The sequence below is a fragment of the Agelaius phoeniceus genome, chromosome 2, assembly GCF_051311805.1.
Source record: "Agelaius phoeniceus isolate bAgePho1 chromosome 2, bAgePho1.hap1, whole genome shotgun sequence".
Classification (NCBI taxonomy): Eukaryota; Metazoa; Chordata; class Aves; order Passeriformes; family Icteridae; genus Agelaius; species Agelaius phoeniceus.
Window position 1 is genome coordinate 65,606,174 of NC_135266.1, and position 13,920 is coordinate 65,620,093.

Below are 13,920 nucleotides of genomic sequence, written 5' to 3' on the forward strand. Positions count from 1 at the left end.
TGCCACAGGGCCACACTCCTCCTTGCTTATTCCATCTCCTGCCTCCCATATTTTGTGCTGATTTATGCACAGCTGCTAAACTCAAAAGAGAAGAAACAGACCTGCCCCATCTCATACTACACAACAGTCAGAGGGCTGGGTGCTCGCCAGGAAGATGGGATATGTTGATTCCAAACTCCTTTGGCCCAGAACCCAGCTCTCCCACTTCCCAGGAAAGTGCTCTTTGTACCAGACAACACATCTGTTCTCAGAGCGGGGCTGTCAGGGTGCCACAGGCAGGGAGTGCTGCCTGCTGTGGGCAGTGTGCAAACCCCTCTCTTTTCCCACCTTCCCCCATCATGGCCCAGCAGAGTGGGGAGTTGCTCTCTCCAGGAAAAGCCATGTCCCTCCAGGAAAAGTGACAAGGACCAACAGCAGAAGGACTGACTGGCTCAGCCCAGCCACAGAAGCATCTCTTCAGGCATGGGAAGCTCAAGTCAGAGCTGCAGTAACTGGTCTGAAAACAGGCCAGGTAGAAACACCCAGATAGATTTCATTTACTGCAATGGATCCTCTAGCTGATCAGGGGACTGCAGTTTCAAGGTTCCTCATGTGGAAATCCTAGGAATTTGTAAAATAAAAGGGTCAGAAATGCCAAGATGGAAAAGGCAGGTCAAAATCTAATCACATTTTCCTTCCTACTCATAGGAAGGCAAGCAAGAGAAAGTAAAAACATGGAAGACAGAGTCAGTAAGTCAAATATTTTTATTTATGTCCTTTCTTATTTGTGACCATTGGTCATTAATTTTAATTGCACAGACCAAAATTAGCGATTGACTTTAATTTTCATAAACTACAACTTCTATAGCTTTTGCATTTTTACCAAGAGAAGACAAAATAATGAGTAAGTCTCTACATGGAATCAAAGATAGGAAGCAACTTGTTACTAATCCTCATGCAAGCTACATGTTATTGGAGGCTGAGGTCGAGCATTATTTCAGGAGAAAATTCACTCTTATGAGTAGGTTCTCAAGCTAATTTATAGTCCTTTCACAACTGATGTAATTTTCATATATTAGATAATAATTACAGGCATATTAAGCAATATTAACATTATTAAACAACAATGAACAGCCGCCTGAAGGTATAATATGGCAATGCAAAATCTCAGTAATATAAAGAGACTTACCTGGTAATTTTCCATTAGAGCTTTTCTAAGCTTCTGGAATTTTTTGTCTTACAGGTCTAGAGATTTTAAACAGAATAAATCTAACATTCATATTTACAGAAATGGCTGGCCCAAGAACTCCAGGGACACTTACACTTTCTATAGCAACAAATTACTCCCATTTGGAAAAGGAGCTATTGCTTTATTGTGGCATTACCACAGAAGCTGCTTTCTGAGTGCACTGAATGCATTTTGTGCAATGAGTCTTCCAAGAGGCTAAAATGTATTGCTGCTGCTCTATGTCTTGCACTTTTGCAAGCATACACTAAGCTGCAGACTTGGCTGCCACTAAGTATGTATTTTATATGTGGACTATTACTACTAATAAAAGTAAAACAAGTTATTCAATATGAATGACTGCTCCTCTCCCTCTTGATGTACATAAAAGAAGCCACATATAATGTGAGACTAAACTCAGGCAACTGTAATAACTCTGTGGCACTCCTACAGTAACAAAGAGAAGAAAAAGCAAAATGCTTCCAACAAAACAGTTTGCTTAAATTATCCTTTAAATGAAACAAAAAACCTAGTCACAAATCCATTTTACTAACTTTTTGTTTCCTGAAGGTTTCTCTTTAACAATATTTTCCTAAAAAATAACTATGTTTAAGGAATTGGCACATAATTATCACAAGACCCAAAGGAGAACAAATATCCTACTTATTTTCCTCTTTTCCTGGAAGCAGAAGTCCCCTAAATCATAACTCTGTAATATCAGAGCTTCTACACAGGCAAGCTTCAGCTTGTACCAAAGCAGGAAGGAAATGAAAGCTTCACTTATGGTTTTCTATGCATCAGACTGGGACATCTACACTCCCCAGCTCTACCACAAAATCCCAAGTCATGTAAACCATGAAAATCTCTTGTGGATTATGAACTGAGTAAATACTTGTACTAGAGCAGATGGATTTTTCCATACATACAAACAAAGAAAACAAAAATCATGTACACGTGAGGGAGGAATGGCCATACTGCTGTACAAACCACTTTCCTAACCTACGTTGTTACTGGTCCCAGACTTAGGGGATCAGCATGTTTCAACTGATACAAGGATTCTTACTGAAAACAATTGCACTAAACCAAAACCCTTCCAGTAAACCAGAATTATAAAAATAATTTAAAGCATTAACTTCCAGGTTATATACAAGCGTGTAGTTCAAACATTTCTTTTCCTTACAGAAAACACCAGATAATATATTGCAAAACCACACAAATTTTGCCTCAAAGATTTTATCAATAGGATTTGCAAAAGAGCATCAAGTACTCTGAAATGATTTATGAGCTGCAAAGTGATGCATGAGTCAAAGTGTATCAGTTGTATTAAAATTTCAGTTATCGGTCTTTACTGATGGCAGACTGAGAAAAAGAGTGAGAGAACAGACAATAGAGCAAATAAAAATATTTGTGAGGTCATAACAGACACTGGTTAAACCTGTAGTTGAAAGGATTATGTACAGCAAGGAAAAAAGCTTTTCTCCTTTTTCAAAGAGATTGCACATTTTCAAGGTCCACTTCCATCAGAGAAATACAATAAAATAATTTTCAATCTATATTCTATTTTCTGGCCTATTGAAAGTATTCAAAGACACAGGAAAGACTAGACTTCTGCCAAGCAGATTAAAGAAAACTGCATTCCTACATATTTTAACTATACAGTTACACATCCAAATTCAAAGCAGAAAAATAATTCAATGCAAATACTCAAGAAATACAGAATTATGGATTCTGATTAATCTGGGAGACGCAAGACTATGAAAGGAGTGCCTGAACTTGATGAGGAGATCTGTGTAGGATGGTCTCTGGATCCTTGTATTCATTTGAAGGATCCATCACAGCTGCATATAACTCACTGTAAGCCCTGCAGACGAGTTCTGTTGACTGCTTTATTATCTGCTCTCTAAAAACCAAAACAACACAACATAATTTGCAACTTGTAGGGAATATAACTGTAGTACAAATAAGGAATTAAAGATATACATTAAAAATTACATTAAAAATAAGCATTAAGAATTAAAAAAAAGAGGGCTCTTTCTCTCATTGCATCATACACAGATAAACTCACATCTATGACCAGACAACCAAGACAGGAGTTTCTTTATTTCTACAGTCAAGCAAAAGCTAATAGAAGGATTTAATTTGCATACATCAGTTTCCCACCTGCACTCACCTGTATCCTTTAAAAACTGATAAACTTAGTGATCTATCTTCTACCTCCAGTGGCTTCTCACTGTGTTTGTAAATACACACTTCTTTTTCATCTACTAGCAAATATATTCTATTTGCTTTATCTTGATAGCAAGATTCCATTATGATTCCATAATCAGACAAAAACAAGTGATAGTGGTCAGAGATTTAAAACACAACCTTTTACCAACAATGCTATGAAATCTGTGTCCTATTATTTTCTCTTGAGATAAACGAGTAAGAACACAGAGACTGAATGCTAAATTTAAATGGGAAGTTTAATATTTTTTAAAGACAACCTAATAATTTTATTTTACATTGCCCATTGAATCAGTTTATTTTAATCATCATGGTGATGGTGCTTACAGTAGCAGATGAATTTTTATCTATTAGGAACAGCAGTTGCAACTATTCTACAGCCAAACCCATGCAACAGGAACTCCAGCAGAAGCTGAAGAAACCAAGGTAACCACAGATTCAGCCCTGCTGTAACATGGAGCAGAGAAACAAAGACAACAAAACTGCATCCACTAAAATCAGGGCTGAATTCACAGACTGTTGGGAATTGACAAGTTAAAGAAATTTCAAAGATCAAGTACAAAAATCTTAGTCTTTACAGGAAACATTAAGGAACAGAAGCTATGAGAAAGCAGATTAGAAGACCAAACCTGCATTTTATTCTGACACACAGTATCCATTTTTTTTATATACTGCCTCAACTACCAGTACTACTAGGTCATTAGAATGCCTGAAAAATAGACTGTCCTTATAATAGCAAATTCAAACCCACTATTATAAGGGAAATATATTCAGGGTGTTCAGGTAAGACAACTGTCTCTGACCTCAGCTTGGGATCACTAAGGCACTATACCATGACAATCTTTTATGAAAGCACTGCACACTGAATTTGTGTAGAACTAATGCACAAAATGAAAAAAATAAAAAAGTTTGTTAAAATATTCAGAGAACAGAACAGAATCACATGTGTTGTTCAATCAAATAATGTCAGTGTCATTAATCAGTACATTAGGATTTCAGTTGCCATAACAACGTGATACATTTATTACTAACACAAATGGCAGCACTTGCTAAAAATAGTAATTCCAGCATTCAGTTTCTGTGATCCAACACGAATGAAAAGAGCTTTTCAAGACCAACAACCATATGAATACATAGCTTAAGGCTTTTTGAATGAGTGAAGGAATTTAAAAGACAAGAGCATGCACTGGTAATGTTTGAAGGAATGTTCTTCACAGTTGCAAAGCTTAAATGATATTGCCCATGAGTATATAATACACTGGTCCCTCATAAAATCATGTGGTCTGATTCTGAGAACCAAAGCCCTCATAGGTTACAGATCTCCATTATCTGATCTCATGAAAAATGTCTTCAGAATTGAAAATTTCAACTACTATAGCGAGGGATTAAAATTATAGCACTGGTTAAATGTTTTGTTTGAATTTTGAGAAAATTCAGAATTTTCAAGGCTTATTTATTATCAAAAATATTGACTATCAACACTGATTCTACAAGCATCTCTGGAAATGGGTATTTTAATTTCAGAAGGATTGCTTGTGTTTAAAGCTAGTTGTTTGAAGGCTAATGGGCTAACTGATTTATTTTGTTTTCATTCTGAGCAGAATTTAACCTATAGCACTGATTAGAGCAGGTTAATAAACTTCTGCATGTTAGCTAATTTGAAGCAGCTATAGCAATCACCCTCACACAAGGCTTCCCTCTTACCTCTCAACTGTCCCTTGCTGCAAGATGCTATGAATTCAGTTTAACATGTGCTGAGAGGTTTAAAAAGCTTATCAATGGAATAGGCTAAGAGTTCCTACATAACCACTTTATCTTGGTTCCTCTGACAGAAGGATTGATTAAGTTCAAGTAATTTCACTGTACCAGAGTCATTATGGTAGCATAGAGTCTACCTCTTAAACTGCCTCTGTGTTACCAATGAAAAGTTGAGGCTTTCAAAAAGACATTTACTGTCATTACAATTTTTAAATAGACCTACATTTAAGAAAATATATCAAGAGCTAAAATACAGGTTTAATGCCCTGACACTGAGAAGCAGAAATTGTGATGTTTCAATGACATTACTGGTCAAGCTACCCTGTTTGATCTGTACAGAGAGTAGAGCTCTCCCTCAACAGGGTCAGCTCTGCCAGCTGAGCTGTGGGAATGGTAAATCTGGCAGAGACTCAATGCCAGCTGAAAAACACCAGCATTCCCTGTGGCCAAACATGCTCCACATGTATGGTGTGACACTGGAAGTCTTTGGATGAGGAGAACCTGAGCAATGCTGCACAACAGCCTGGCAGCTGGACTAGCCAATCATTGTAGGTCTCTTCCAGGCTGTTCTATTCAATTCCCAACAATAATTATTTTTCCCTTCACACATCACTTTTTAATTGCAAGATGCTGTAATACAACCCCACTGAGGACAAGCACTAGTAATGAAACTCCAAATACTGTTGCATTATGTAAAATGTGATGTACTTGTCTCAGTTTCTAGTATATTCAGTTATCTACATTCTTCACAAAGTGTGAAAAATAATGTCAAGGAAAGTTTTTGATCAGTGCAACATATAATTCTCTGAGTTTAAGTACTACAGAAAGTTTTCATGTGGTTCACATTTAATTGGAAAGAAATTCGTGGCACTTTCCCTAGCCTTAGGGTTCAGTTATAGTCAAAAAACAAGGTAAGAGATAAATAATAAAGTTCTTACTTCCATACTTCAAAGAAGAAATCCCTGAAAATAATACATTAGGTGAAAAGTAAAATAATCTCAGCAAAATATTCAATGAGACAGAATGCCGATATTCTACAGCAGAAGACAACAAAGGTGAAAATTCTAGAACTGACAAAGTAGTGGGGATAAAAGAAAACTTGGAGAATTACATATTTCACCTGTCTTTGGTAAACTTACAAAATTGCTCTAAACCAATTTACAACTAAGTTGACAAAAAACTGCTGACACAGCAGAATATGTTCAAAATGTAATTCATCTTGATGGTGTCTCTTAAATCAAAGGTAACTACTTCAGAAAGTTACAGAATTAGATACTCTTCATTGCTTGTTCAAAAAGAGGAGAGTTAGAACACAACTGAATTGTGACCTGAAGGACAATGCAAATATCATCACCACTGATAACTTGAATTCTCATCATGATTCACTAAAACCTAATCAAATTAATCTTTGTGATTGTGATCATTATTCAGGCATAACAGAAATTCAGAGGCAAGATACTTACTTCACAGTGGCACTCAGAAGGAAATTCAGCTGGGACATTAACAGACTATCTGGAGCAGACAGATAGCGATCGAACTGAGCCTGCGAGAGGAGAATGCGGGATCAACACTGCTATGGGATCAACACCTTGCTATTACACAAAAATAGGTAAAACCACAATTTCTGAAAACATCACTGATTACATTAAAAGACATGACTTAATTGTTCAAAACAAATTATTGACTTCAGTGCTTCTGCCACCAAAATTTTGTTTCTGACTCAGAGGCATATGAGTGGAGGTCAAATAATGAGAATCCAGCTTCTATAATTATCCATCTAAGCTTCCTATGCATCTGGTGCAGGTACTTATACATCACTGAAGATCACACCGAGTCTATTCGATGCAGAGGGAATACAAGACGGCTTCAGAGCTATCTTCTATCTATTCTGTCCAAATTAGACATGTTGCTTGATTCTTTTTGCATGTTTCTTTTTACTTTTTGGCAGGGAGTCATTGCTTATGCTGGGAAAAATAAAAAGCAAATCCTTCACTTCAGGCTTCTTGAATTGCTTCTAAGCCTACTTTTCTTTCTCACAGAATATAGTGATAAGAGCAGTGATTTGATTCTAAGAAAAAAACATTACTCCCATCTTCAAAAGTCAATCAGAAAAACTGTGGTGTGGCTGCCCCATTTCTGGCAGTGTTCATGGCCAGGCTGGATGGGATTTTGAGCAACCTAGTCTAGTGGAAAATACTCCTGGCCCATGTCAGGAATGTTGGAAGAAGATGGTCCTTAAGGTCCGTTCCAACCCAAACCATTCTGTGACTGTGTGGTCAAATGGGTGACTACTGAGAAGATGAAACCAGGTCTTCTTACAGGTGAAACCACAAGGAATACTGAACACATATTACACTAAGAAGCATTTTAATTAGATAGTGAGAGGAAAAATTCTTATCAGAAATGTCATCAAATATTGAACAGATTATCCAAAAAAACCTGTATAAAATCCTTGGAATTAGTCACTAAGACAAGGCCCTAAGTAAGTTTATCTAATGATGGCAACCTTCCTGTTCATTCATTCACTGAATGAATATTCTCAAGCTGGTAAATACTAAAATCCCCATCGATCCATCATTTAAAACATGGACAAAAATGAGTAATGAAGTCACAGTTCTTACAAATTAATTTTTTGGGGTTTTCTGTCCTTGTTTGGAAAGCTTGTTTCTGTCCTTGTTTGCTGAGAGGGGTGTGAACTTTACAAGCACCCCATTTGCAAGCATGCATGAACAACTTAAAAGGCTGGAACCTGGAAAACTTTCAAGCATAAAAGGGAGACAGTGAATCTGCCTGCAGTACTCCCCCCTAGTTTAAATTCTGAGAAGCCAATAGATTTGGCTGATAGATGGGATTTATGTGGGTTTGATTTCAGCATACTTGGTTCCATTCTGGTAAAAGTGTCTTCACAGAAGATGATGTTAAGGAATGAAAAAAATAAAAGGTCCCCAGGCTGCAGTCTTTAAATTTGTTAGTCTACAAGACCACGATAAATAGAAGATATTTTAAATGCAAAATTCCTAAGTTTTAATAAGAATGCATGCTGATATGAGTAAACTACTGAGTGCTCTGTGCCAGAGCCCTGTTCATCCAATCAGCTTGGGAATTACTGGTTTAAATCCTGAACAGAAAAAAATGGGTTACACTATCATAGTTGGGATGCATTCAACATACAAGTTTTTTAAAAAATCTTTTAAAATCTCTTTTGTTTCCATGGGTGTGTACATACACTGCTGTATGAGGTCTTTACTGTTAAACTTTTACAATAAAGGTAAATTTGGCTGAGGAGGAAGAGTGAGAGATTATACATTATTGCCTACTGAACTGTGGTATTGCTATCTCTATGCAAAAGAGCCTTCACACACTCTAAGAAAAAATATCAACTGATAATTTGCTTTAAAATATATTGTAGCTTTCAACTTAAAAAAACCCCATAACTGTGACATATACCCAGAATCTAACTTCTGAGTAAAGCTGAACTATTTGCATAAAATCAAAGCCTTAGGACTAAGATTATAAATGATAGCAGAACCTATATTTCAAAGCATAGAGTCAAAAAAAGAAACTTTGGTGATTAAAACTAATTAGAGCTAAGTATTTGCTTTTAGCAATTTAAGATGACTCATGGGACAGCATTCTTCTAACTAAAGATCTGCTTCTCAAGGCTTAGAAAATAATATTCTACTACTACCTCTTCAGAAATAATTTATGTATTTATTACTTCAAGTGGTCAAATTACTACAAATGAAGAAAGTATTCCCAGACATGCAATTCATCTATTCCTAAAGACTAGGACTGATTAGATGAATATCTTCTACTACAGATGAATATCTTCTAATCACATAATTAACAGTATTCTTTACCATCTTTACCTACAGCCATCACCACCATAATATGAAAGTTATAAACGCTTACCATTGCAACCTTCAGGGACACGGAATCCATACTTGACAAATTTGAAAGAGGACCCTAAGAATCCATAAGCAAACAAGGGGATAAAAAAAGGTCATACTAAAATATAGAAAAAGATAAATAATAAAGTCTACAATTGGTTCAGTAGTTAATTTTTATTTGGTCCTGCTACAGGATCTTAAATGTTTGGAAACTATCACCATTTCAGTACTGAAATGCTGTTAACAGCTCATTTGTATTCTACCATTCCCTTAAATTAAAAGCTGAGAATATGGAATTCTCAATACGTCCTTTCAAAACCTTTTCTTCCTTCTTCAGCATTAAATAAAGCCAAAAATAGCCTTCCACAAGGTCCAGAGTTAAAACTGAATTGCAAACTGGCTACATCCCCTTGGCAATCTGGACTTAAGAGACAACAACCTTGCTCTATCTATCTGTTCTTGGACCATGAAGAATTCAGACCTGCTTCCCAGTAAACCTTCTGTGCTGGTATGGCAGTACAATGCACAAATGCTGCTTACCCCCCTAGCAAATTCTGTGACATCACCACCTCTGCAACCAGGCAGCTGTACAGAGAGAAATGAAAATTGCTACATCCCATTAACAACCTGCTCTAGTCAACTTGAAATTGGTTTTAAAACAGGAGCTAGGCTTGTGAATAGAAAATCAAGTTGAGTTATTAATCAGATTATTTACACATTTATTTATTCATCTTTATACATAAAAATCTGTTGAGTTTAGGCACTTTATGCAAAATTATTAGCTGAAGAAACAACATAAAGCTTTCCAACAGAGTTCTGCTTTCTCCAGAAACACTATTTTTTAATTCTACAAAAGATCACAAAAGGACATAAGCACAGCTGAAGGGAAGAAGGGCTGTATTAACACCTACCACACTGCAACTGTGCTTCACAAGAAAGGGAGAGCGTGAGCTCTGAATTCCAGTTTTCAGCTCCTCTAAGAAATCTCAAGTTTTCACTTTGAGAATCTCACTGTCTTGGTACTAGAATAGCTACAGCAACAAATAAGGGCGAAAGAAGAAACTATTTCAAACTACTACTAAACTCATCTGTCAGTTTTCCACAGAAGAAAACAAGTAGCAGTTACCAAAGGCATGCAGCTATCTATGGACTCCATGCGTGGAAGCAATGAAGAAGCTGAATGCTGCGTACATACACAGCAAGTCTAACATGTCCTAGGGGCTATGGGAGTGTTGGTATTCAGACTCAGAGTGTACAAGACAGGACTGTTGCACACCAACCCTGCCAGGCCTCCTGAACACACAGTAAAAAAGCTGTAGCTGCAAGGTGCCTGTGTCTGATAGTCCTGGTCCCATGTGAAAAACCAACACTACTGAACCTCTGCTTTCAGATGAAGGTTAATTTGCAAAAACATTAATGCCAAAATTCTACTAGTTGGCAAGAGTGTGGTACCCCCTTTAACATGTAAATTCTGTAAGCTCACCTGCTCTGGTTTGTGCTGCTGCAGAGCGTTATAAATGTAACTCAGACCAGCTCTTGTTAGCACGTAGGAAGCTTGCTCATTTATGAGTGTATCTAAATGAGCTTCAATCTGAAATGTTAAGCATAAGGTATTTATAAAGAGTGTGTGAGAATATTAAATGTAGCAAGTTCTGGGGTTAAAATGTCTAGAAACACAAATAAGAAGAAAAAAAATATACAAATAAGGAGAGTGATCAACAAACAAGGAAATACTACAAATACATACAGCATAATTATTTGATCCATTTAACATCTTTCATATATTAAGCAACCAATAATAAAAATGCAGAGAATTCTTTCATGTCTGACTAATAAAAGAACCTATTTTTTTGTATTTGTAAATACAACACCCCCAAAAATGAAGACTGTAGCCTTGATCTTAAAAATTCCTATATAATTTTATTTTGCTATAATTCTTTGAAAGTATGTTTTAAAAACCATTCCATTCTTACTGAAAATACTGACAATAACATGGCAGTTTTACAATAAACAATAAACAGTCTTTCATAAGGAAAATAAAACTGAAACTAAATCATACTCAGAATTGATTTTAAATTCAATACTGATAAACATGTATTTGAAAAAAAGTCAACTGAAAGAGCAATAGACAATGATATTACAGTTATCTGCTTTGTTTTAATTATCTTCATATGAAAAAACTTGTTAGAGTATTTTACATACAATATAACCTTTACTTTGCAGGAAAACCTAATGCCTAAATCCAGTCCCAGCAGCAGCAATCATTTTTCAGTTTGAGCAGTCTCAGAAAGACATTTGGTTATATATACATTATTACTTCATTTTTACAGATAACTACCCCACAAACTTTTCTTCCAATCCTAAAGAAAAGAAAAATATTATAATATATTAAAGTCTAGTAAAAGGTAAGATTCTTTTGTCTGATACTTAAAGAGTTCACCTTTTTACTTCCTAAAATTGTTTAGAAGAATACACATTCCTTTTTAAATCAGAAGGGAAATCTTAATATTTCAATTTGTAGTTTTTAACTGTCTTAGTGAGTTATTTTTCTATGAAAAACGTTTCTCCTATTAAATATGCCATTCTAACTCCACTTGAATAAACTACTTATGTATAATCTTAAAGATTTTTTTCAATCTGTTCCTGTATTTGTAAAATGTTTGAAGAAAGTAAATGGTATTAAATGTGTAAGCTTCAGCTCTACTGCTTTTCTGAAGAATAAATCAATTGCAACATTTACTGTGAAAGGAACTCTGATAAAAGAAATTAGAAATAACCAGCCAGTTTGGTGAGGTTGTCTGTTTGCTTGTTTCAGAGCTAAAAGGTGCTAGAAATTCTGATTAGGATTAGAAAGTGAAAAATGGCTCTCAGCCAATCCTTGCTGATCCCTTCAAATAAGAATTTGTGACTTTTTTCAAGCCCCCCAGCTCCCAAGGCTGTCCTGAGATAAACTGCAGACATATTCATGTAGCAAAATATAAATGGGCAGTGGCCAAGTTTTTTTAAGTCAACAGTTTCTAAATTTTGACTTCCATTTCAAAACAGCACCATGTATGAACTACTATCCCAGGATGTGAGGGGAAATCAAACAAATGAGAAAAGAGAGGCAGAAAGCAGGACTGAAGCAGTAACTTCAGCTACACAATATTCTAGTACAAAATACATTATGATCTTACAGTAGATGATGAACTAACTGCATGATGGAATATAGTCAGCCATTTGGCTGTGATTACAATTTCCATTTGCTTCTTCTCACACAGTTTGCAGATAAATATTAGAATAATTATGATAATGAAAATGTTCACTGGTCTGGATTTATCTGCAACTAAACCAAACAAACCCAAATCTTGTACTAATTTTTTGTCTTGTTTAAAATGAAACATGCTATCTGCTTGTGGTCTCTGATAAGAAGCCCTCTTAGCCCATTTCCCTGATTTTGATAATGTTGGCTTTGGGCTGATTTTAATATAAATATATTCACAGCACAACTTACAGTGTGCAAAAATCAGTAATAAATTACTTTTCTTTTGGGGGTGCTAAAGCTTACCTGAAACTGCAACATCTCTAGACGTTTGTCAGTGAATTCAAAGAGAGCCAGAGTAGTCTTCATCATGTAAAGTGAATTTACCATGTAGGTTGCCATATCAGCTGTGCCCAAATTACTAGCAGACATAGTACACATCTGTAACAATGGATCTAGCACACAAGACAGAACCTAAAACAGCAAACACACAGAAAAGAGGGAGGGGAGGGAGGAAATCATGTCACACGAGGCTTCTAACCTCATTCTGTCTCTATCACATATTTATTCCCCAAAGTAGAATAAAGAGGAATGAGAGTTTCCAACTGTGAAAGCAGTTTTCTACTGGATTTGTCAGCAGGTGATCACCTACCACAGTGATGGGAAAAGTATAAAAACCTGACAAGAACAGATTCCAGCCTAGCAGGAGGAAGAATAACCCAGATTAGATAATTGGTAATTGTGCAATCTTGAGGGTGTATTTACTTAATGGAGTAGTAATTGGATAACTGAATTTAGATACTGTGTTAAGAGTAGCACTCCATACTCAGCTGTAATTATCCATATTGTTAGTCACCCTGTTATGCACATTACAAACTCTGGTTTGACAGAGAGCTCCAAAATGGGACCAGACAAAAAGATTAATGTTCCATCTACCTTTGTGTACTGAAGCTAACTTACACATTCTTTTTTTGCCCCTCTCCCTCCTCTTCACACACACAAAGCAGTCAAACATTCTTGTACCTGTACAAAGTCAGCCTGACGGGCATCCAGTGGAATAACAGATGAGTCATGAGATGCCAGAACCTCCCGTAGCAAGTTAAGTGTCTGATTTAGAGCAGAGCTTGGGCCAAGATCAGGAGGTGGGAGCTCAACCTGAAGAACAAGATTATTTGTTTGTGGGGACTTTTATTAATCTCATTTACAGCAAATACCATCCAGTCTGTCAGGACAAATGCAATGAGCTAATAACAAAGTTACATATAGGAATATAGAGAAGAACTTTAATTTGACACTGGACAAAGTCTAGCACATTTCAGACAATAACTGCCAGCAGCTTTCAGTAGAACATATAATTCAGTGCCAAACAAGCAACACTGAATTTCTCATTTCATTCAGACTATACCTACTTTACCATTTGGAGAAACCCAAACTCTACTGGTTTAGGCAGTGAAAAAAAAATACATTTACTAGATTAGGTGCCAAAGAGTAGCCATCTTGTTGGCACCACTGAGTTCAATTTAAGCAGGACCTCCTGCAAACACTTCAGAATGTAGTGCAGGCAGAGCTCTGGGAGATGAGAGCCACGCTGCAGCAGTTCT

General features: G+C 36.2%; 1 protein-coding gene across 2 annotated transcripts in view; it reads right to left on the bottom strand.

Moving 5' to 3' along the window:
- Window positions 1-726: 726 nt before the first annotated feature.
- Window positions 727-13,920, bottom strand: part of COG6 (component of oligomeric golgi complex 6) — a 55,370-nt gene continuing 42,176 nt past the window's right edge. For both annotated transcript variants that reach the window (XM_054654162.2, XM_054654167.2), the window contains exons 14-19: window positions 13,343-13,474; window positions 12,626-12,793; window positions 10,562-10,669; window positions 9,101-9,154; window positions 6,652-6,731; window positions 727-3,104 (exon numbers count right to left, since the gene is read on the bottom strand). In XM_054654162.2, coding sequence (XP_054510137.2) covers window positions 2,957-3,104; window positions 6,652-6,731; window positions 9,101-9,154; window positions 10,562-10,669; window positions 12,626-12,793; window positions 13,343-13,474 — 690 coding nt within the window. In that variant the 3' untranslated portion in view covers window positions 727-2,956. The remainder of the gene's footprint in view (window positions 3,105-6,651; window positions 6,732-9,100; window positions 9,155-10,561; window positions 10,670-12,625; window positions 12,794-13,342; window positions 13,475-13,920) is intronic.